We start from the raw sequence: 24,621 nt of genomic DNA on the forward strand, positions 1-24,621 counted from the left end.
CCCAGCCATTTCAGGTCATTCATTCGTTGCGGATCAGGAGGTCCCACCTGTGGCACACTCTCTGCCCGCGCACCGCAGCACCTCTGCCCATAAGCCCATTGCACCTCATCTCCCCCAGTTTGCCCGGCTCTCGTGTCCCACAGGCAAATCTTTGCTCAGAACCACTTGAGGAGTTCCTTCAGGGAGAAGGAAATGGTCTCACTGAGGAACTGAGATGAAAAAATAAATCAGTAAATAAGCAAAAGCCTGGATTAAATCTGGGGGAGTTTGAGAGAAAAAGTGGGCAAACCCATCCCAGCTGAGGTCTGACTAGCCATCACCATGTGAGCCCATCATCCAGATGGCTTCCAGAAACGGCAAGATGATGCTCTAGTATCCCCAAACTGATTTTTTTGGGTGTATTCTCATCCAGGCAGTAGATAGCTGTTACAGATTCTGGGGCACATGGCTCTTTGGGCTCCTGCTGAAGATGTCCTCAAGTGACCAAGAGTTAGTGTCACAATTTGGCTGATCTGCTGAAAGCTTTATGCTGCAGCTGAAATGGCTTGTCCACCTCTCTTCTTGAGAATACAAAGCCAAATCTTTATGCAAGTATGTCTGGGCCATGACTGGAGACTAAAATAAGGTGCAGAATTGACCTCAGAATAGAATGCTGTGCCCTAGGACCAGTTGTGCTTTACTGGAAGTGGGATGATGGGTAGTAATCAAATTCCCCAGCTTCTAAGCAGCATAGCAGGACAATTAAAAGTGACACTCCTTCCTGATGCACTCCATTCTACTGCCACCCTTCTCCTGTCAAGTCGAGGTGCTGGAGTGAGTAGGAATAGCAGTGACGGATGCTTGATGTCATGTGTACAGCAAAAATAGATGTGGTTGGACTGTGCTGATGCAAAGCAAGAAGAATCCTTTCTCCAATTTCTTCGTCTTTGCTTTCAGTGCAGCTCATGCTGGGCTGCTGGTTGGCTGTAGGGCAAGGGTCTTGTCTTTCCCTAGCACCTTCTTGCAGTGCTTTTAGGCTGAAACATCTTGATGATGTAACTTCAAAAAAAAAAAAAAGGCTTACCCTCATTTGGGATCGATTCATCCTCAGTGATGAGCCACTGGCAGCAACGAGGCAGGGAGCTGCCCTTTCATCACATTAGGTCATTGCCACTGGGCAGCAGCAGGAGATACCCAAAGGTTTTGGAATAATCAGTGCCCACAGGTTGCAATATTCATTTATGACTCGTCACTTAAGTCTTCTGCAAGAGCTGGATGCAACATAAGAAGTCTCCTGTAATTACCAACATGATCTCATTCCTCCTGCTTCTCATTTTTGACTTTGCAGAAGGAGGTCAATGACCTTCTTCCAATGTTTTCCCAACCCTATGGAGCTGGTACTTTCTCAGAGTTTTGGTGGACCATCCTTGGTCTGTATGGGATGGTCAAAGGAAACATGTAGATTAGAGAGGCAGATTTAAGAGCACTGATACCAAATAGCTGGTGAGACAGCAATCATGCAGGCAAAGCTTAGAGTAAATGGTCTGGTGTTAAAGTTGGTGCAGGACCCAGTAGGAAAGTCAGGTCTTCTTCTAAGGTCAGCCCTGCAGGTAGGAAGTGCAGTGAGATCATTCCCTCCTGAGAGAGATGGAACAAGTCTGGGAAGCAGCAGCGAGACTGATAAAAGCAAAACCACACAAGAGCAAGGAGTTGCAGGAGACTTTGTTTAGTCTAGTGGAAGACAAGATAAGGGGCTTCTCCTTGTGTGCAAGAAGGGCTGCATTGAAAATACAGGAGAAAGTAGCACAAAATCCTGGATTATGTGATGAGAAACAGGTACTATTCCTTGGCTGGGGGTTTTGGGAGGAGGTAAGAAACTTCTGGGACTACTACATCCACCCCAGTGCTAGGGCTGGCCAGAGGGATTCCTGAGCCCTCAAGCTCTGGATAAACAGGTTGGTCCCCAGCTGTTTTAGCCCAAGTCTTTGTTAAATCTATCTTGGAGCAAGCACATTAGGATCAAAGATATTTCATCACCATTTCCTGATGGACTGACTGGTCTTATGCCTGCAGTAACGGCACTGGCTGGGCTTCTGTTATACATACTTTTGAGGGGGCCTGGCTGGGACTGCACTGAGGCATCTTATGTTGGGATCCCTCCTTAGCTCCCACAGCTGAAGCATCTGTCCCTAGAGAGTGTTTGGAACAGGACAGAGAAAGGAACAGCACAAGGAAGAATCCTGCCTTGAGCCAACAGTAAGAATATAGTGAAGCTGCCGCATTTCCACCAGTAGAGGGGCTCCAGTTCTGATGTGCTTGGCAGGGCTGGCACCAAGGCAGACTTGGGGATGAACCCAGGGGAGGTGTTCCAAACTGTCACTAGGAATCAGAGAAGCACAGGCATCCCCGTAAGTCGAGAGGATACAAAAGCATCAAGGGACAAACACAGGGTGGCTGTGGTCTGGCTAGATGTCATAGTCCAGCACAGGCAGGTGAAGAGCATGGCTTTTCTGCCAGCACACAAGATCATACACCTGCCTCTCGCAGCTGAATACAGCAGTTGTAGCTCTGTGTGTGTCCCAAGGGGTGGATCAGTGAGCTTTGTGTTGGGAGCAGAATTGGCTGACACAGGTTAACACACCTGCTTGCCATGATCCCCAGGAGCTGCATGAATCCAGGGGGAAAAGCCCAGCTACCTGGCTTAGGAGGAACCTGCCTTGTCCCTCTGACCTGACCATTTTCCTTGAATCCTTAAGGATATTTATCACTCACTGATGACATAGGACAAATATCAGCAGAGCTTTGCCCCATCCCTGCCCCTTCGGTTTCAGGGCAAAATGGGAAACAGCCACGTGTCACTGTGCAGGGATGCACCTCTGGCTGTAGAGAAAACTTGGTAGTAGAAACACTGCCAAAGAAAAGCCTCAAATCAACCCTCCCTTACAAATTAACTAACTTCCTTTACAAAACAACTGATATTTTTTTGTTCTAAAAAAAAAAAAATGTAGAGGCAACTTTCATACAATTGATTTGCTGGAGCTGAAACGTTAACAAAGTAAATTGCTTGAACCCAAGTGAAGAAGTCCTAGGGAAAATAAGATTTTGAGGAATTTAGGAAGTTTAGTGGAAAGCTGAAAGCTGCTGCACGGCTTGAGCAAGGGGTGCCAGGAAAGTTGGTGCCCTGTGCTCTCCATTCTCTACCTGCAGGGTCACACTAGACCCAGATGCTCTGAAGTTTCAAGTTAATTTGTGATTGTAAGCCACCTTGCACATTAGCTTCAGTAACTAAACCCACAACTACCAAGCCTCACATGCTGATGCTCAGCAGCTCCCTTGAGCTACACCACTCCTCATGCCCATGAGACTGAGGAAGCACTGTAGGGTCATGCAGGGACTGAAGCATCTCTCAAAAAGAGGCCCAAACTGGCCCAGAGGAAACTCCACCTGCACATTATGGGTAGAGACCAGCAGCACAGCAACAAAAACATGGGCTTTTCCCCACAAGCTTTAAAAGCTCTTTTATTTGTCCTGCTCCTGACAGGAAAACGGGTCAGCAAAGGGCACAGCATTTCACATCCACCCCAGCAGATGTTGCTCTCTCAGCCACCACTGCAGAGGATGCTTTGCAACTGCTGGTAGGATTTCTGCCCAAGCCCAAAACACTTCTCCCCTGCACTGAGTTTTGGTATTACAGACTGGTAGAGCACCAGGCCATCCAGCAGTGATTCAGAGGTGTTTTCAAAGAACATCACATTCCACAGCAATCTCTCATTCCCATGTAAAAGGGCAACATTACACACACTGAGGAGCATCTGACCAGGGGCTCTTTCTGGACTCAAGAGCAGAAGCTTCTGCTTTCCCTAAACCCTAGAAACAGCTTTCATAACCCCGTTTCCTTTTGTAGAGGAAGAGGTTTGCTTGCATCTGGAGCACAGCACTGCTCCACACTGGATCCAAGCCTTACCAGAAATACCAGGTATCACCATGCAAGGAAGGGGTGGGAGGATGCTCTTCTGGCAGCAGGCAGCCATCAGATGAACTCAGCTGCCAGAAACTGCACAAGTTACAAAACCCTCCTTTTGCTAAAACAAAGAAGTTTTCTGCAGGACACACATTCTTGATTCTGTATTTGTCAACCCCTGCCAAGTGATTCGAAGGGTAGGTCCATGACTAAGAAAATATGGTTTGAAATAATTAGTGTGGAAATCTCATTGTCCAGTCTTACATCCAGACAGTGAAAATTGGTCTAGATTTAAAAATACCAAGGTATTTGCAGAAGCCTTCCAAAGATGCCTGACATACAACTCCCAGCCACCTTCCTCCCCAGGCAGCCACAGCATTTCTTGCCTCTTACTTTGTGCTGTTGCACAGAATTTGTCAAACTGCCTCTGAGAGCAAAAAGGGAAAGTATTTTCATTTCCACAGCAGTAGAGAACACCATTTTTTGGCCTCTGAAAACACTACTTCTACACACAGAGAACTGAGTGTAAATCAATGTGGAAAGCTCAGTGCACCTCCTCCAATGCAGGATGAACAAGCTAATTAGATCATACCTGCAGATTTTCTGCGTACGCTACACTACCTAGTGCTCGCTCAAGATCTTGGAACTCCCAACAGGTAACTTAGCAGACAAGAACCAAAATGAGTGACACAGTACTGCTTCTACAAATCACAAATGGACTTCAGAAGCACTTCATGAAGAGTCAAGTGCAATTTAGCTTTCATGGGAGAGGAAGGTCAGGTTGTTCCCCAACGAGCAATGTTCCCAAATGTGCAAGCACTTACCCTGTGATTACTTTTTGGTTAGGCTGACTGTTACAGCAGTTTCCACTGAATGAAGAATTTGAGCGCAGAAGAGGTTCACAGTTTTAAGTATTACCACTCAAATCCCACCCTGTAATGGCTTTTGGTGGCACTATTCTTTCCAGCTGAATGCCAGCACAGCAGCTCAGACAGCCACATTTTAAATTCTCAACGACTGCAGGGGCAGGCTCCTGATCACTTACCCTCTGTGCAAGCTGCTGTATGAAAACCTGCAGCTCAGTAGTACTTAAGAGCACCAAACCAGGACACGTGTGAAATAGTGTTCAGAGAGAAATTGATATTAGGTGACTATAGAAACCCATAGTTCCTCAGCCTGTGGAGCATTGTACACCACCCTGTTCCTTCCTTCCAGTCCCCTCCAAAGGAACTGACCATGTTACCACCAACTTCCATTCAAACACTTAACCAGAGCTGAAAACTACAGTAGGACAAGGGATTATGGAAGCCACCAATATGAAATGGCACAGAAATGCAGAGAGTAGCTGTTTGTTCTAGTCCCATACAGAAACAGGGGAAATCATGGAATAAAGATCAAGAGGCTGCAGGTCCACAGGGTCATGAAACTGCTCTTAGTCCATGAAAACACTAGAAGTTGCCATACAGGAAAACAACAGAACTTCAAAAGCCAAAACAACAGTGTCAGAGTATCTCACTGCTCTTCTTTTTCAGGTGCTCCATGCTTGGACACCATGGGAGCTATGATACCAGGCTAAGGGAATTTATAATTTGACAAAAAGTACTTTCAAATCTTGCACAGAATTTTCCTGTTCAGTGTGTGAAGTTCATGAATCCAAGGGGACAAAAATGGTAGGCAAGCATCAAGTGACATTGTACATTAGCCAGATAGGCAGACAGATACACACACTCTTTAAAAGATGGGACAATCAGTGAAGTAGTAAGAAAGAGCAAAGGCTAAATGTTATTTGATTGCCTTCTCAAGGTGTACAGTTACCTACATCCACTCTTATTTAGATCAAGGGCTCCATGTGAGAGCAGGTGATAGCCTGCTGAACAGCTCACCCAGAGCTCAGTAGCTTTACCAAGAGTTTACTGTGAGTCTTGCTCTATATGTAGACTGCCACTGAACGACATCTTACTGCTGTACATGCTCATGTACGTGTTCCATGCACGAGGTCTGCATAGCTGAACGTATTTGAGAACAACTAGCCAGCAACACAGTATCAGGGTCAATTTTACTTCTGGGCTTCCAACATTACTCCAGAATACACAGCCTAAATGATGTAGTCTCTTTTCAACTCATAAAACTTACACTTGGCAAAAGTAAGTAGGAAAAGAAAAAACAAACGCCTTTTTGTTTTATTTCCCACTTTTGGAAAGCATTTTACACAGGTTTTGATTTTCAGAATATCTTGGAATCAGTAGAAAAAAAACCTAACTGAACAGTTTGTCTTTACAATAGAAACCTTTCAGGAGTCAAAATTGAGACTAAAAAAATACATGCAAAACATACTCCTTTCAAAACACAACTGGAAACAAAGCACCAAACTACACAAATATGCTGAATGAACATCACAGAAGTAGTCTTCATAAAAGGTGTAAAAGTCACCTATTCACTAGGCACTGTTCACTTGTTTAAACAGAAGAGACAATAAAAATATTGTCAACAAACTTGCAATTTCAACTCAAAGGCTGTAGCTGGAATTTCCTCTGTGTGTCATGCTTTAGTAGCGACCTGAATTGAAACACAAAATACATACACCATTAGTCTTACAAGGGTTGACACATGACACAGTTCTGTCTAAACCCCGTGCTACCCCTCAGATTTGCATTGAATTCAAGAGCCTTATCATAGGTCTGGCAATGTCCAGCAGTCAAGGAAAGTTCTGCCAGCAAATTCCTCTGTGTAAAAGAAAAGCCCAGCTCCTGATGCACACTCTGACTGTCCTCTCATGCCCAGCTTCCCCTCCCATCAGGAAAAGCAGTTACCCTTCATATTGCTCGCTTGTATGTGGACAGAGAATACACATGAGAACATAATCTATTCTTCGTCCATCACAAAGGGAGTATGCTAGGAACGCTATTGTGTTTTAGTAGCTTTCTCCCTCTTTCTGCAGGTTATCTTCCACACAAAGGACCAATTAAAACAAACTCACACTGGTTGGACCTTGGGATGCAGTTAATATTTTTAACATGCTATGCAGTGAAATTTACTTTCAGTGTTAGAACTTGGGAGGGTTGGAATTTGGCCTTGCTCTTCTGCAGGTAACCCAACTGCTAATGTTCTACAAACTTCTGTTTTAGAGTTTCAGAGAAAGCAATGGCACTGCAGACTTATTGAGTGGTATTGCTGCAAACTAAGTATTTACTCTCTCCTCCAAGTTGCCAATTGCTCAGTGAAACATTAAAGGGAACTGCGGCTCAAAAGAAGAATGACCACACTCAAGTCATGCAGTCCTTGTGGACACAAAAGCTCCAAGTTCAGGCCAGGTGGAAGCTTCCTTTACTTACGAGGTGAATAGGACCGAGATCTGGATCGAGATCTGTAGCCCCCTCGGCTGTAATATGGTGATGGTGATCTCCGCCTGTGAAAGAGGGCAACAAAAGCAATTCCTTTGTTAGAGCCTGCTGCAGCAGCTTTACCTCTAAGCCAGACCCTGGCATCTGAAGAAAGCTAACCAGCACATAGCTGATCAACATTTCTACTGGATAGCAGAACAAAGATTAGAGCATTTAACACTTTTTATCATCGCCAGGTCACAGAATATTACTTTGGATTAACGGAGGAAACACTCTTGCATTCACAATTTGACTACATATGATTTTTGAGTTTCAAGCCAGGAGCATCCCAAACAAGCAGAGTAAGGTAAATGACACCTTAACTCTTAATCTAAATTACTTGTTTTGAGATTAAGAGTTTATTTCACTAGCACTCACTGCCACAACCAACCCCACTCTTTCATCCCTCCAATCCAGGTCAATCCCCAATTTTGCCATTCCTTTAACAACAACAACAAAATAATCAACACCTACTCTCCCCACCCCCCCAAAGATTCACAACATTAGTCTACTGGCATAAATCAAGTTTTTTTTCCCTGCATAAAGCAGTCCCCAAACTAATCTAACTCCTTTACAGAGCAATAAGAGAATGTCTGAAAAACAGCACTGCTCACTGAAGAGCTACAAGTACTTCATATCTATCTGGTTTCTGTTCATGTGTTTACAGGTTTCCTAGACTTGATTTACAGACTGCTCCCAAGATATCACATGTAAGAATTAATTTCCAGATGACCAGACACTGAAAGCTTTCTTTTCATACCTGTAAAACTGATCCCTGTCTTGAACAGCTCTCCATCCTCCACCTCCTCCACCACCACCACCTCTGTGAATGGAAAAGTAAAATGACAAAAGTTCATGGTACAAGCAAAAAGCATCATCAGATGTTAAGAAAATGACTACAAGGGAACACTGGTTCCTACACTGATAAAAATAAACAGAATGACGTACACATTATGTATTCCTGGAATGAGCTGGCTAACTTCTGTAAGGCAGCAGCTAAGGAGGACTCATGTTCCTGCTGACCAATAGTGTAGCATTTTACAACGTCATGCTCTCCAACAAGCAGCAAAGTAAAATCTGTACATCATTTTTGCCCCTAGAATAACTTCTATTCTCAGATGCTTACCTTCTCAAGGCAAGCAAACTTTCAATTCACTGTCCTGAAGAAAAGGCTGATTCCAGAGAAGTGGGGAAAAAAAAATCCCACACCCTTAACACTTTACAATCACATTTTAATTGAAGGCACTTAAGAATTGAGACACAACTTTGTATATAGAAAGCTGCCTAGAACTGAAACAATACATTATGGTCATTAAGAATATTAAGTGCTTGGGCTGGTACCTCCACAGACTTAGAAACAGCAAAGCATTACCAGACAGGTAACAACCCAGAATTTGGATTATGGAAGAGTCACTGTCACAGGCATCTCAGAAGCTCAAGAAGTCTATAAGCCATACAAGGGACAGAGAACCCCCTAGCTTGTGTGCAAACCGGATTTTTTTCCTTTTTCTTTTAAGGTTACTCTTTGATTTACAGATATTCTTCTAAAAGGAATGAAGCATCCCAAAACAATGAGAAATTATTTTTAATCAATTTTAATTTGAAATTGTATTTATCTTAAAAGGTTCACTGCACAGAGGGCAAGGGAGGCAGAGTGATTGCTACCAACTGATTTCATAGGGCAGAGTGGTACTTTGCAATGCTCCACTGCATTTAACAACTCCAACCTTCCCTTCCTCATGACACAGTATTTTCCTCAAATGACCAAGTTCTGTGGCTTACGTTCACTCTTTCAATATATTATCTGGTATGAAAAAGCACTCCAAAGGTTCTGCAATGAACTAAAGCTCATTGGGGTGTGGGATTTTATTAAGATAGGAAATGGAAATCACCCTTTCTGGATTCATCAGTATTTTCACCCCCAAGGCCTCATTTACAAGAGACACAGGATGGGATGCAGGAAGGTCAGCGTCACACACAGCATGTGGGCAGCCTCAAAGACCTCGACCAAAGCATGGCCATGAATTCCAACAGGCTACACTCAGACTAGTGCACTAACTGAAGCAATCTGCCTTCTCGTATCACTCTTACTAGCCTACTCTTCCTCCCCAAAGGCATATACTCAGCTTTATGTTCAGTCACTATTACAGTCTGGACCTATTCTCACCAGAATACATGAAATTATTCTCACACAGAACTCATGTAATTAAAGCTTCTGGTAATCACAGAATGTTAGAGGCTGGAAGGGACCTCAAAAGACCATTGAGTCTAGCCCCACTGCCAGAGCAGGATCACCTAGAGTATGTCATACAGGAACACATCCAGGTGGGTTCTGAATGTCTCCAGAAAAGGAAACTTCACAACCTCTCTTGGCAGCCTGTTTCAGTGCTCTAGCACCCTCAAAGTAAAAAAGCTTTCCTTATGTTTAAGTGGAACCTCCTATCCTCCAGCTCACACCTGTCACCCCTTGTCCTATCACTGGGCATTACTGAGAAGAGCCTGGAGGGGATACTGGTGACAGATGAAATGTCTCACTTTTTCTCTACTACACTCAAATTGTAAGCTGCCACTGTAATTCCAGCTCAAATATTAGAACTGCACTTGTGTTCTCACCATTTCAAACTGCACTTGTATTCTCACCATTTCAATGCTAACAGATGAACCAACAAAAGATTCTTTTAAGATCAGAGTAGAGAGAACATACTTTGTTTTTCAAAACCCAATAGAGATTAAAAAACACACAACAGACTAACCCATGCCACAGGTTAAACACCACAAGAGTATTTCTTGATCTGCCCAATGTGATCTGTACTGAGCAGTCATTTTGGTGAAGATTGCACAGTGAGATTCCAGAAAGACACCAGGTGCAAAAGTATTTTGGCACACATATGTGGAATGAACTGCTTAATGTTTCTATAGGTAGAAATGTACACAAGCAAGTGGAGTTTAAATAGCAGCTGAGTATTGCAAATATTGCCTCACCTGTACGATCTGCTGTAATAGTCACGATCATCGTAGCCTCTATCGTACCCTCTGTCATAGTAATCTCGGCGTCGTGAGCTGCCACTACAAACAGTGAAAGAGAATTACACTTAACGAGATACAAAACATTAATATTGTTTACAGTGCTTTCCAGCAGGCAGGCAGTTAAGTATATGCCATTGGAACTGGGTTATATTGTTACCTCATGTCCTCACAGATGAAATGACTATGAGCACTCCTACTTCCCCATTAGTGCAGGTGCCAACAAACTACTAAAATAATTGCTTTTTCTAAACCCTTGAGCTTTAAGACAGCTACATTCCTCCTTGGTCTGAAACCTTCTAACTTTTTGATACCATAGGCACACAAGAAATTCCATTCTGTGACAACTCTTCATTCACTTTTAACTCTCAGAAAGCTCCTTTTAGAAGAAGTTTCCAATTAGATAACCCAGTTTCAACATGACAGCAACTATTTAACCACCAGTACTGTAAGATGAAAGCCTTGGGGAGAAACTGGGCAATTACTTCAGAGAAGAATTTATGTTCTTGGCAACTTGAAGTAAAAAATGTACTCCCAAGAGAGGGCAGACTGCACTACACAGCTACTGAATTAGTATCTGCTAATTCACTCTTGAAAACTCGAGCTTGCAAAAGGCACTAACATTTGAGGGTGCATAGGATGACAGCACAATTTAGAAATTAAAAAACTCAAGAAAACTATCTTACTCTAGATGTAAATGTTTAGATAACTTGTGTCTGGACTGCATAACTAAGAAACAGGATTTACTTAATCCAGGCTGACCCCAGAGCAGTCACTGGCAAGCACCATATAAATTAACTCTTCCTGGCTAAAACTTGTAAAGATACACCTCACTACTGACAGCTGTCCACACCTAGCCTCTCTTTAATTCTGAAGATCTCCTTTACCAGTGGGGTTTAGCTTTCATAAACTTTGGCAGATAACCATGAGTTCTAGCACAACTCCTAAGGATTTTTAAAATAACATTAAAAATTAGACATCAGTGATTTTTGCATTTTAGTTTCTAGTACTGAAACAACCTTGTAATGTACAGCACACAAGTCATAAGCAAGGAAACAGCTTTCAGAAGAGTCGATTAATGCAAAAGCCCAATAAACTATGGAACCCACATGGACACAGGTCTCTTGGCAGGGATACAGAACAGTTTTTGAACAAAATACAAGCCAATCTTATCTACTGCTGGTTTGGAAAGCCCCACACAAGTAACTCACTAAGTGGGCCTTCCCATATAGATTCCAGGGGTAGGCGTGTGAGGTCTTTTTGTTATGGAGAAGTCTACCCGGATCCTTCTTCCATCCAGCTCCATTCCATTGGCACGTTCTTTTGCCTAAACAGTGACACAATACAATTAGTGTAGGTATGAAGGTTATTTATGACCACAAATTTCTAACCACTGCTTCAGGATTAACTCACAACATGGCTCTTAGTAACTATGCCTTACATGTAACACTGAATACAAACTCTTAAGACATTCTAGGCCAACTGGATACAAGCTTCAGTAACCACTTAAAAAGTGGCTACATTTCATAAAAGGCCTGGAAGGACAATAATTTAACAATTCTTTCAGTACCCCAATTTCTAAAATGATCAAGAGGAATCTCTGAACATGCTTATGTAGAGAGATAACTACTCCAATATGAAACAAAGCATTCAGAAGTTAAGAGCACTACTGGCTTTTCCTCCAGTAAGCTGTCAAAATCTACCATAACCTTGAATATAACAACATCAGTGTCAACAGTAAACCTGAAGTACAAAACCCCAAAACCCAGTAACTCTCAAACACCCCCCCACCCCTCCTTTTCGTCCCTCCAGCCAAGTAGCAAGACCTACATCCAAAGTTTCAACCTAACATGGAAGCTTTCATGTCAAATTTGGAAAAGACAACGCTAGAGACACTAAGTAGTGGAATTTATGCTGAACATAAGCCTAGGTACAGCCCATAGGCACACTGCTTTCCAAAGGCTGGGTGGAGGTGCTAGAATTCTCTACCTGGCAAGTGTAGAATTCCCCATTCATTCAGCTGCACTTATACTCACAAATCCTGCAACTTGTTATAAGGTTTTGGACGTATCTTCCAATTTAACAAATCCCTTAGGGTTTACCCTGTACACTTAGTGTCACCAGGAAGCCATGTACAGCCTGCCCTTTTACTTTCAGGAAAGGCTTCCCCTGTCCCTTTCAGGCCAAAGCACTAGAAGTCACACAGCAGAATGCATCATAGTGATGCTACAGAGAGCTCTGCAATGACTGCCTGGTCCACTCTATACGTGGCTGTTATTAACTAACATACGTGTGGAGTTACGAAGCAGCCTGCGTTTCTCTTTCTCGTGTTGGCTGGCACTTCTGGCTAGGCTGAAATGTCTTTTGTGAATTCACAATAGCTCAGCCTGCACAAGGACCAGTGTTCATACCTCTCCATTCTCTCCTCTGGTACACAGGAGGTATCTTTAAGACATTTATGATGTGCCAAGTGTTTTTTTTAAGCCTGGGCAAACTCACAGCCATATCGTGTTACAGAATATGCATCCTACCAACTGTTAACACTGCAAAGATTTGGTACCCCAACCTACTTCCTTAGCATCCTCTACGTTTTCGAAGTACACAAATGCAAATCCTCTTGAACGCCGAGACTGCTGGTCATACACAATGGAAACATCAGCAATTGGACCATACTTGGAGAAAACTTCTCTGAGATCTCTTTCTGTGGTGTACAGACTCAATCCAAACACACCAAGACAACAATTTGGGTCAGGATTTGCCTAAAGGAAGGGACAGACAGGTATTAGGATGAAACACTGGTATCTGCAGTACAAGGTATTTCACAACTCATTGACTGAAAGCTTCATTACAAAATAACAACAAAAAGATACTGAGATTCAGGTTGGGTTAATTTGCTGATAGATGCTACTACAGTCAAACCTACAGGTACACAAGCCTCTTTCAACAAAAATACTTTGCATTTCTCAGGGTATTGTACAGTTAAAGCACATAAAAGGTACTATATTTAAAGTTTTCCCTCCAGAGGCTAGCTGATGACAGTTGAACAGAGATACACACACACAGAGGTTGAAACCACATCTTCATTTGTATTTGCTATCACCTTTTCCCCTACTTCAGCACAAACCACACTATGCTCAGTCACCTGAGCTTGTAAAGCAACTAAAAGCAAACCATCTTACATGCTCCTTTTAAGGACATCATCAAAACAGCTTTTAATGCAACGTTTTAGTTTTCCAGGCTTTCTAGTCAAGTAATTCTATCCCCATCCTTTGCCACATTACATTCACTCGTTACATCAGGTACATAGTGACAACAGCCTGCACTGGCAGCACTTCTGAAGGCATCTGCTAAAACCCAAACAAGACAGCCTCACAGAAGCAGGAATCACCTGCTTGCATAACAGACATACCCTGTTTCCAATATGACGTCTGCGAGTCGACATGGGTGAATGGCTGTGACTGTGTCGCCGCCGATAATCCCGACTGTAAGACCTACTTCTGGACCTCCTGTGAGAGCGGGAACGGGAGCGTGATCTCGTGTAGTGTCTACGAGAACTCCTCCTTGATCTAGATCTGAGGGAAAAAGGTTCAGTGTGGGGTTTGATTTGGTTTGTTCACCCTTAAAAATATGTCAGACAGTCACAAACAAAAAGCCCAAATACCCATTTTCTACAGACCTGCAGTAGCACACGACTCAGCTACTCTATTTGTCACTCAAGGAGTGTGTTACTTTTAACAACTGTTGGGTAAATCTTTACAATTACTATATAGATGCTGAGAGAGACCTCCTGCAGAATGAGAGCCTCAACTTTCACTTTAAGTTAATTCTTTATTCCACTACAGCTTTTAACTTTCTCTAACGAGGCGATCTTGACTTGGTGCTTACTTAGAATACTCATAGCATTGAAATAAAAATAGCCAGGGTGGCTTTCTTTTAAAGATTCAACAGAAGGAAGTAACTTAGAACACATGACTGCAGAAGTGCACATTTCTTATTCTAGCACTCAGAAAAGCACTTTCAGTGAGACTGAAACCAAATGCCCCTGAAACAGAGCTTAACATGATAAAAGACGCTAAGCAATAGCTTATTTAACTGTATTTCAACAGTCATTTAACATTAACTATTCATGAATATTGACATGTTCAAACTTTCCAAGAGCAAAGGTGCAACTGCTCGTTAATGTGAGTTGAGGTGTCCTCAGAACAGTTCCAGAAGTGTTTTCTGACAACACTAGTCTGCTGAGATCAGGCTCTGAAACACTCCAGCTTCCTCAACACAGACCGCCTTAGCTGAAAATCTAGGCAAGCACTCAAACTGGAATAGTACACCTGAGCTTGGCCAGCTGATGGCAGTCACTGAATAATCTGCCTTCCACACAAATAAAAAGAAAAATCACTGTAAAGCTAAGAAACTCAACTAACAGCTTAATATTCAAAGGCTCTAAGTCATAAGCTGTTAATTTTCAGACTAATGTGTGTCTTAAATGTCCTTCCTCTAGTTTGTGGAAGCCAAGGTAGTTAAGTACTGACCAAAACCATAAGCTACCATTATTGTACAACCATTTTGACAGTAACACCACCACTACACTGGTATGAATGAACCTGCTCCTACTCCCAAGCATTTAGTAGCTTCTTCCACAGTCAGAATTTCTCACTAGGCAAATGTCACCAGATGGTCAAACTGCAGGATATACAATGTTATCTGTTACATGCTTCCATAAAATATATGCCCTCATCCTTCTCAGAAGCGAGTCAGCTAGGTTCTGTTACCCTTAAACATGTGTAACATGTCCAGGAGAATACAATATATCCAACAATGTATACAGAAAGTTATTTTTGGTAACTGAAAATAAAAACAAAACATAAGGACTTCCCTGAGGCAAAGGAAGCAGTAAAGAAAGACAGAAATAATGCTACTAATAATGAAAAGAGAAGCTCAATAAATGCATACAGCCGTGTTTCATCCAGCACCAGGGAAAAAAAAAATGAAGGCACGCACAAAACTGTTGGTTGCAGGTAAGAGAATGCACCCACTGCACCTAACAAGAGCTGGACAATTCTGAACGAGGCAATCCATTATGAGAGAGAACAAGTCTTATTCAAAATAGGCACTGCTTACATTTCTGCTTTACATGGCAGTGTGCCATTATTCGCCTTTGCTGCAAAGCAACAGCAGCTGACAATCCTACTCCTTCATTAGGAGCTGTTTAGATTTCACAGAATCAGCTAAATATAACAAGCGTGCTACACTGCTGCTGAAAGTCTCAAAAACATGAAATCAAGTATATCCACACCCCAACTGATGAATACACAGATCTGCTCCTAAATGGAAGTTTAATTTATAAAGCTGGTGACAAGACAACATTACATCTCCAACAGCAACTACAAAGAAATAACGTTTTCAGTTATTTCTCTGGTGAGAGGCAATTAGATGACCTACTTGAAAGAGGTAAGTATGTTGGTTCTAAAGGTGGGCCTTGACAGAATTCTGTCCAAACTTGCTAGTAAACACACTAACTTTGTAATAGTCTGGAGTATTCCCAGCCATAGGACAGCTCAGGAAGCAATGGTAGTCAAAGGCTTCTACTTTGTTGTTCAAGAAGTCAAAAAGCAGTTGCCTGGGTATTATTTAAAGTGTGATTTCTCCTAAATCATTTGCTAGACCTCTTGTAACACTCTGGATCTTATATTTGCTTCTTTCAGCATTTTACACAATTAGTGACTACATTCCTAGACACTACTACAGTTAGTCTGCAAGTGAGAAACATAGTGCTTAAAAGAGTATGAAATCCCTACGGGTTACGGATTAAGGTGCAGAAGGACTGCTGAGCTGGTCCTGACTGACTTGTTACCATAAAATTAGGAAGTTTCCCCCAAAGGTATTTGGCATTCTCCATGCTCAGAGTTTTTCAAAACCCAACTGGTATTTTTCTACCAGATATTTGACAGATTTTGCACAACAGTGATGCACAAGTGCATGATTTGACACTTCTGATTATGCCTGAAGTACACAGTAAAGAAACTGAGGAGCCTCTGGAGTAAAAATTTCTCATGTATATTCATTTTCCCAAAATGCTTTCAAATTGATAAAACTGTCCTCACAAGGGGAACTAAATGCACTATCTGATGGTGTTTCCCCACCATGAGTGATTGCTAATACCACAATGTCTTCTGAAGCTGTCATCCCTCTTCCTGCCTGACCCCCAGGATCTGGCAAACCTAATTCATTCTTATACACCTAAGTATCTTATGAACAGCTCAGCTGGAAACCTCACTGCTGAAACCCACATTTTAACCTGAATGCTTACAAATGAGTAAAGGAACTGTCATTCACTTCTGTAGTCAGCACTCAATTATCTGGTTATGGTGAATTCAATCTTAAAGTATTTTCAATCAGGCAATTACATGATCTAGACTCTGAAGAAAATGTAAATTCCTTCAGAGACTCTGTCATGTCTCCACTCTTTATTGCATGTGTACCTCTTATGTAACACTCAGTAAAGCAAATGCAAAGCAGCTAAGCAGTGACACAGTCTTACTTCTAGACTACCAGCATACTGTTTCACAGTTTTAAGATTAATTCTGTGGCCATGAACAGATTGTTTAGCAGCAATATGGTGGAAAAGGCATTTTCACAGGCACCATTTGTGTTGCCACATGGTAAATACAGTAAACAAGCTACTTTTCCCACGACTTTTAAGAGCTTGGAAAGCTAATCATTAAAGCTTTCCAGTTTGCTAACTTTTGAGTTAAATTAATAGAAACTTAATCAGACAGAGGCCTGTTGAAATTCACATTTATATCTACTGCTTCTTTTTCACAGAATATACTGTTAGCTATCCCTGAAACATCACTGCTTCCAGTGAGAAGCTGTAATACATTGATATGACGTAAAAACCTGAGGTGCAAAATTGAGTGCACAGAAAAATTAACATCTTTGAGTGTGAAAAAAATAAAAAAATTGGAAAATTGAGGGGGAAACGGGGTGGGAAACATTAGGAACTACTGTATTGCACTCAAACTAGCCATTATTCCAAGACTTAAAAGGCAGGCCACCTCTAAACTCTTACCAGCAGAGGCACAAGCCTATGCAGCCAACTATAAAAAAAGGTTGCAAAAGCATCTAACTTGGATCTTCTCAAATTCTGAAACCACACATGCCCTACTGGATTCAATGTCCCCAAGATCACCAGTTACCTCTGGAAAGAGAAGTGGGCTACACTGGATTTCAGTTCACCTCTGACAACCATCCGGTTTGTGTAGAGGAAGAAGAGTTAAAAGAAGCAAACTCACCTGGATTCAGACCTGGATCTAGATTTTGACCTGGAACGCCTGGAATCCTCCTTAGATCGAGATCTTGCAGGGGTGTGCCTCCCCGACTTGCCAGACCCATGAGCGCTTCCGCTTCTGGAAGCAGAACGGGATTCCTGCACGCAGATATTGAAAGCCTAATTTGTACAGAATTTCTTGTTCACCTGAGGTGTGTAAACAAGCTCCAGTGAAATAAATGGTAACAATTCATAGCTATGTGTCCGGGCAGTCGGCATTAGAACTGCCTAGATTGTTAAGCAGTTTTTATTTTTTTTCCCTGGTAGACACTTCTTTACCCTGCATATACTTTTGCTATTAAACAGATAATGCATGCATGTTTAGCAAAATATACAGGGACACATAAACAGACTAGTAATTACTTAGCGTAGTGCTTTCAGATTCCAGATTACTTCTTATCTTAACTTCATTTTTATTCCTTTTCTTCATTCTTCCGTTTCAAATTCTGACTTCTTTCATCTTCCCCACTTCACACAAATTGCTCAATATTCTACAAGTGGGACTTCTGGTCTGATAATTAGCATGCATTCACTTTCTTTTTTTTCAAATTTCAGCTTCACTTATTCCTGAGCTTCAAATAATTCTCATTTATAAAACTTGTCAAATGGCGACTTCCGCATTTTCCTTCTTCAACATTAACCTTAATAGAAAAAGAACAGGATGAAGAATATTTAAGAACTCCAGGATAAAAATCTAGTGCCAAAACTGAAACTAGAAAAAAAGTTGTGTGGACTTTTACTATATATGCAGTTCAAGAACAGCATCTACCAAATACCCTATTATTTTATAAACAGATTCAGTCAGTTTAACTTAGCACTAAGTAACTGAAATCGCTATTTATGCCTACGATTAATAGCAAATGCGCAGCGGATCAACTGATTACCTACTAATGAATTTTAGCATTAAGATACTCAAAATACTTTGCACTGTCAGCCTCATACTTAGACAAAACTCGAGAAGTAACTTATGCAAGGTCCCTATTGTGGCCAGAGATGACTAACTGATGTGCTTTCTGAAGGCAGAAAGCACAACGTGGTTGGTCTTTCAGTGACTTACAATTATGTTTCTTCTGGGGATATTTCTTGCCCTTCAAAGGAGGCCCAGTTTGAAGGTTTATGAGCAGACTCCCACCTACTTGGTCTGCACAAGTGTGATTACAGATGCAGGCTACATTCTTCCACATAATTCATTGTCTTCCACTGACCAAAATGCAATTCTGTTTTGGAACAATAACCCATCTACTCTATGATTTACTTTGTAAACTTCTTTGGTAATGACCCAAATGGCATTTACAGCTTTTATATTCTTTTAACCTGCTTAATTCTTAGCTTCAGTCACATGCCTTAAACAGTTGCTTTCAACACACCAGAAGGTAATCTTTTTTTCAAGGTATTAGATAACAACGTAAAATTCAGTAGCAGAATTCTCTTTACTCTGTAAAAACAATGCTAACTTTTCTCTCAGTTCTGATCACAAATGCTCACTAACACTGGATTCAGAAATATCTCTCAATGAATCTGTCAGTCGCTTAGTAACACCTCCAAAACCTCTACACTCAACTTCACGAGCATTCCATACTAAACATTCAAAAATTCATTTGCTAAACCAAAATTTCAGCATGCTTAAACCACTTCTACACCACTTGAAACAAAGTTTAGTTTTTACAATTGCCTACCACACAATCCTGAGGAGGTGGGGGAGAAACAGAATTTGCAGGATAAAGCAGGTACTTGATTAATACAAGAGCAACAGAAGTAACAGAAAGTTGGCCTTATTCCTGCCTATCAAAATATTTAGGGAGGTGTCCTAAACTGTATCTACCTTCATATACAACCACTGTAAAGGACAAACATTGAGAACCACTCTCAAATTACAGATTTAGCCTAAACCCATTACTACCTTCAGAAGAAAATAATCCATGGAGTTCCAAATTAATGTATTAATTTAGTCATAAGAAGTCTTCAACTCTAAGAGAATTAGAAAAAGCAAGACTGGTGAAGGACTGAAAAACAAAACTATGGCTGTTATCCTTTTGAGGAAAAATACTTCTGCTCACAAAACTGAATTCTTGGTAGGTCCAGACTAGATAGAAGGAGCCATGCTCAGGTGGTCTAACACTGAAAAGGACAAGAGATGCAGGACAGGAGCAAAGCAGCAGGGAGAATCTTGCCCATAAACATACCCCATACCTTTTTTAGAAGTGAATAAGCTTTGAAGAAATTAGTAGGAAAATGGTATTAGTGTAAGCAAATAACTGAAGTATTCATGTATTTGATAAGTATTTTTTTTTCTCTCTACAGTCTTTACCTCATATGTTAAGACTGGTGTGGAAAATGGCTATCTTGGATATGAGAAGAAAACTCAGTGGATGCCTTAGGACATCTGTGTATCTAAACCAGAAAATTAAACAACTGGCTTGTTTTCAGTGAGCTCCTTTGGACCTTACAACGTTTTCCAGCTTTTAAACATCCACATTGTTTCCAGATCACCCTTCTTCAAAGCATTTACCTTCGACCTACCACATTTCATTACTTCCTTATTACGTCTCACTTCACCAGAATTCACTGCACCTCACTTATTCAAGATGTTACTAAGAGTGGTAGCAAACCCTAACATTTCAAAGTTGTTACCCTACCCACCTCCACTTCCAGAAAGTCCTTCCTACCCCAAAATTCAAGCACCAGCAGCATGCAGCACCCCAAGTCTACTTTACAACCCATTGACTGACACCACCCAAGGGTTCACACAAGCCCACTCCCACAGCTCACTTAGATTTAGGATTTTCCATTTAGTTTTGTTGTTCTATTTTTACTATTTCACTCTGTGAATTTTTACTATTAGCTGCCAGTGTAGGCTCCTGTCCTGTGGAATAAGTAACAGCCTCCTTTATTCTACCTCTATTCAAACACTGTTGGTAAGCAGATCAAGAGTGGTGTTCACTGTTAAATAATTACTGTTTTTCTAGCTTTGAGGTTATGCAGCATGGATTTTGAAGGTCACCAGAATCCCTTGATCTTTACCAACAGTCCTTCCCTTTTATCAGGCATTACTGGAAGTCAGGTGGAACCCCTTAAGTTCAGGCTTATAGCTTGCAAATTGTCCTCTACATATTTTAAGCACATAAACAAGATGTAATACTACAGGGATGGTATTTGTAACACCTCTAGGCACATTCAGAAAGATGCTTTACTGCCATCTACTCTATAAGCAGGAAACGTCACAACAGCAGGATTATTTGGGGGGCAGACAGAAAAATGCCCAGAGATCCAGTTTTTCCTCACAGGAATAGAAGTTACAGACTTCAGTTACGTAACATAAGATACAGGAAAATAAAATTAGTACTACTTTTTGAATCCTAAATACATGTATTGCCACTTGCTTTCCTAAAGGAAAGGTGCTGCCTCACATTACAAAATCTGCAGGCCCCACTTATACAAGGTGTAGTTGTGCTGACTTCACATTCCTTCTGGTCCAACAAAACAGCTTTTGCTTCTCTTCCCCCTGAAGAATATGATCAGATCACTGCTGAGGAGGCTGGGAATCTGCCCAGATGGAAAGCACAACCACCCCTTTCCACCAATTTTCAAACTCCACCAAAATGACAAGCTAGCAGTAGCAGCCCAGCTTCTTCCCACCGGTTCTGCCACATGAGCTGATCTTGGAGGCTGATTCAGTGCACCGGGATGTTAGGAAACTCGAGCAGCAAACTATTTTCTGACAGCTTAAGGTACTGAATCTGCCCACCAAGAAGTCAGATCAAGAGCCAGCTGATGTCCTTTTGGTGACAGCAAGCAATCAGATTGTCTCTAATCTTCCCAAACAGTTTCCTTAGACATTCATCCATAACTTAGTAATAAAAAACAAAAATCAGGCTTTTTTTCAAAACGTGTTAAGTACTTTGTAAGTAAATCTATAAAGACTATTCAAGTTACTCAACAAAACTGTCAGTTTCTGATCAGATGCATAGCAAGTAATCACTATCAGCACTAACCCACTCATAGAATGAAACTATTTTGTCCTTTGACCAGTCTTCTTTACAACCCTTCCATGTCAGCACAACTTCAACAAATGAAACCAAAACAAGTGACTTGGAAAAATGTGGCAACTATTACAGTACACTGGCAATATCTGAAGTATCTGGAACAGTAAACATATTACATCTTCATTTAAATTTTCTTCTACAATTTATACTCCATAGTGGAAATTCTGATGGGAGGTTTCTTCCCCCCCCCCCCCCCCCAATCTTCCTTTTTGCACTGTGAGAGAAGCTAGTTTAAGTTTGTGTTGCTGCTGAAATAGCAAGTCCCTTTACTTGGGAAAGCACCTGGTATATCTTCGTCATCCCCCATGCTGACATTAAGACTTGTGGCTACACAATCAAATCAAGTCTGCAAACCAGTGCAGCTGCAAACGGAATCAGAAAAAGAAAAAAAAAAGAAGTTCAGGTGATTTAATTCCCAAATCTGACTGACTATAGAAACACTAGCACAAGGGAAAAAAGAACAACATTTTCAGGAGCACAACTCTTGTTTGGCAGCACAGACTTGGAGCAGCTGAACAAGGCAGTTGTAAAGTCAGATAATAAATAAATAACCTAGGATAGAAAGGTTTCTGCTCTGCAAAGACTTCAGTGTGAAAAAGTACAAAGCCACTGACTCAGTGAAATACAAGCCTTAAGTAAACCCCAAAAAACCTTAACACTGGCAACAGCATTAGAAAAGCCACTCCCTGATCTAGTCTGAAAGAGCAGGCTTGTAACTCAACAGTTTTTTCCTTCAGTTTTAAGAACGTGTACATTATATACAACTTACCTATTTGTGATCCACAAAAGCTCAGACATAACCCATTGCCTGCACGGGTTTTTTTTTGCATATCCCGAACAGTTACGTTTCTAGAAGAGTTTGCTATAACGATTTTAACATTTCCACTCATTCTGATTGAAATTAAGATGAAAATTAACCTGGTAAACTTCAGTGAGGTTGGTACCACCCTTGTAACGTTTTTCAGACTTGCACAGAAAGCTAACACATAGAAATCCACCTTGGGCAAGTCAGAAGTAATAGCCCCTCACTAAAAATATACCAATTGCAAGGGTGACATGAAGCCATCAATTGAAAGATGATATGGGGAGTGCCAGAAGTCTATCCAATCTCGTAGCATTTATTTCTATCTAGCATTTTCATCTTCAGGAAGCTCAAAATCTTCTAACCTCTTCTAACCAAGCACACATGCTATTAAAAGATTATAGCCAATACGAATAAAGCCATAGTCAAAGAAAGGCAATGCAAGACACGGCGATTTTGTGCTCACAATTATTACACCCTCTTTAATTATTTTTGTTTTGCCACTTCCAGTGAAGGTTTAAATTTTCAGCTGCTCATCACCTCCACAACTCCCTGGTGCTGCAGTTAAAAAGTTAAAGGGGTGCTGAAAAAACACAGCACTGAGATTCACATCGCGCTCGCCTGCTGCAGTAAAAACTAAGCCTCTCAACGGAAAACAAGGCTAATTCACTAAAGAAAAAACAGCTGTAAGTAATCTGTATTCCAGGCGCACATTACAAACATGAAGCCTAGCAAAGTCATCTACTGCCCTGTTAGCAAAATTCCGCCCAGACATGAACATCCTGCAGTAACGATGCTGCTTAAGAGAACATCTACCGGAGGTTGTTGCACGAAGCCAGGATATTGCCCTAGCGCTGTTCGAAGTTGAACCTTCCAACTACTGCAATCACAGTTAAACTAAGAGGCCAAGCCATTCGTTTGCAAGGCTGCAACTACATCAAGAAGCAGTGTTAGTGTTTCGGAAGCACGAGGAGTAGCAAAGGGGAGCTGAGTTTACCAAGTCATTACCCCAGAGTGAATTGCAATGCAGCTTTGGAGCGCGCCTAACAAAAGCTCGGAGTACTATCGGCCCCCAAAGGATCCTCCTCCCCTATGCAGACGTTACCGAGCAGGATGGGGGATGGAGGCACCATTGCATCAGCCGAGACCGCCGCAGCCCGTCTACGAGCTCGGAGGGGCCTGAAGGGCCGTGGCACGGGAGGGTGAAGCCGCCAGACCCCTGCCCGCCCTTCGGGGCCGCGACGGAAGCTGGCAGCTGCGGCACAGCCCCGCCACAGTCCGCGTGCTCTGCCTCACCCGGGGCAGAGGCGAGACAGGCCCGCTGGGGAGAGACACGCTGGCGACGGCGCGGCTGCAGCCAGCACAGGCAGCGCCGCCGACCTCGGCCATTTTGTCCCTCTCCGGCACGCCCGGTCACCAGCCCAAGATGGCGCCGGGCAGACTCACGATGGAGTGCGCCGGCGGGCGAGCAGCTGGAGCGTCCCCGCCGCGTGCCCCCACCGCCTTCTCGGCTGGGCCAGCCGCCATCTTCCCTCCGCCGAACCCTCACCCCAGCGGCTCTCCCTCGCGTCCACCGAGGCTGTCCTCACCCACCGCACCATGGCGGCCTCTTCCGCGGCGGCTCTGCCACCCGTTCCACCCAGGCAGCATGACAGGGAGGAAACACTAAGGCAGATAGTGCCGCCAGGAGAGGGGCAGAGTAGGACAGAAGGGGCCCGGCCGCGCAGCGCACTCAGGCTTCGTTTATTACCCGCTCGCCGTAGTTCTGCTCCCCGCTATCGCTCATTGTCTCGCCGCACCGCTCACCGAAACCCGACCGACCCTGGCGCGAGCGCTAGCCGTAAAGGAAGTGACGCGCCCAGCGCGCGCGCGCGCGCTCCGCCCCGCGCTGCCGAGCCTGCAGACGCAAAGCCCCACCCTAAGGTGCAGTCCCGCCGGGGGGTGAGCGTTGGGGCTTGTGGCGGCGGTTGCCGGTGATGTGTCTGACCCCACCGGGCTCGGGAGCGGCTTGGTCCCTAGGGGTCACAGCCTGAGGAGTGATCTCTTCAGATCTAGCTCCAGTGCCGGGTGGAGATGACCCTATCCGCTCGGACAGGGAAGACTTG

The 24,621-nt window shown here is 42.7% G+C and overlaps 1 protein-coding gene across 2 annotated transcripts; it reads right to left on the reverse strand.

The window, feature by feature from the left end:
- Window positions 1-6,089: 6,089 nt before the first annotated feature.
- Window positions 6,090-24,360, reverse strand: TRA2B (transformer 2 beta homolog). 2 transcript variants are annotated; one of them, XM_068145201.1, is made up of 9 exons: window positions 24,267-24,360; window positions 17,637-17,770; window positions 13,754-13,916; window positions 12,915-13,103; window positions 11,556-11,671; window positions 10,303-10,386; window positions 8,081-8,143; window positions 7,273-7,346; window positions 6,090-6,496 (listed from the first exon to the last, which is right to left on the reverse strand). In XM_068145201.1, exons 1-9 carry the CDS (start codon window positions 24,300-24,302, stop codon window positions 6,486-6,488), a joined length of 870 nt encoding a protein of 289 aa, XP_068001302.1. In that variant the 5' UTR covers window positions 24,303-24,360; the 3' UTR covers window positions 6,090-6,485. The 2 variants fall into 2 exon arrangements, with proteins under 2 accessions (XP_068001302.1, XP_068001303.1); XM_068145202.1 differs by lacking the exon at window positions 6,090-6,496 and having other exon boundaries at window positions 7,265-7,346.
- Between the last annotated feature and the right edge of the window lie 261 nt (window positions 24,361-24,621).

This window comes from Melanerpes formicivorus, unplaced genomic scaffold, assembly GCF_026170545.1.
Source record: "Melanerpes formicivorus ecotype bairdi unplaced genomic scaffold, bMelFor1.0.p_v2 SCAF_12, whole genome shotgun sequence".
NCBI lineage: Eukaryota > Metazoa > Chordata > Aves > Piciformes > Picidae > Melanerpes > Melanerpes formicivorus.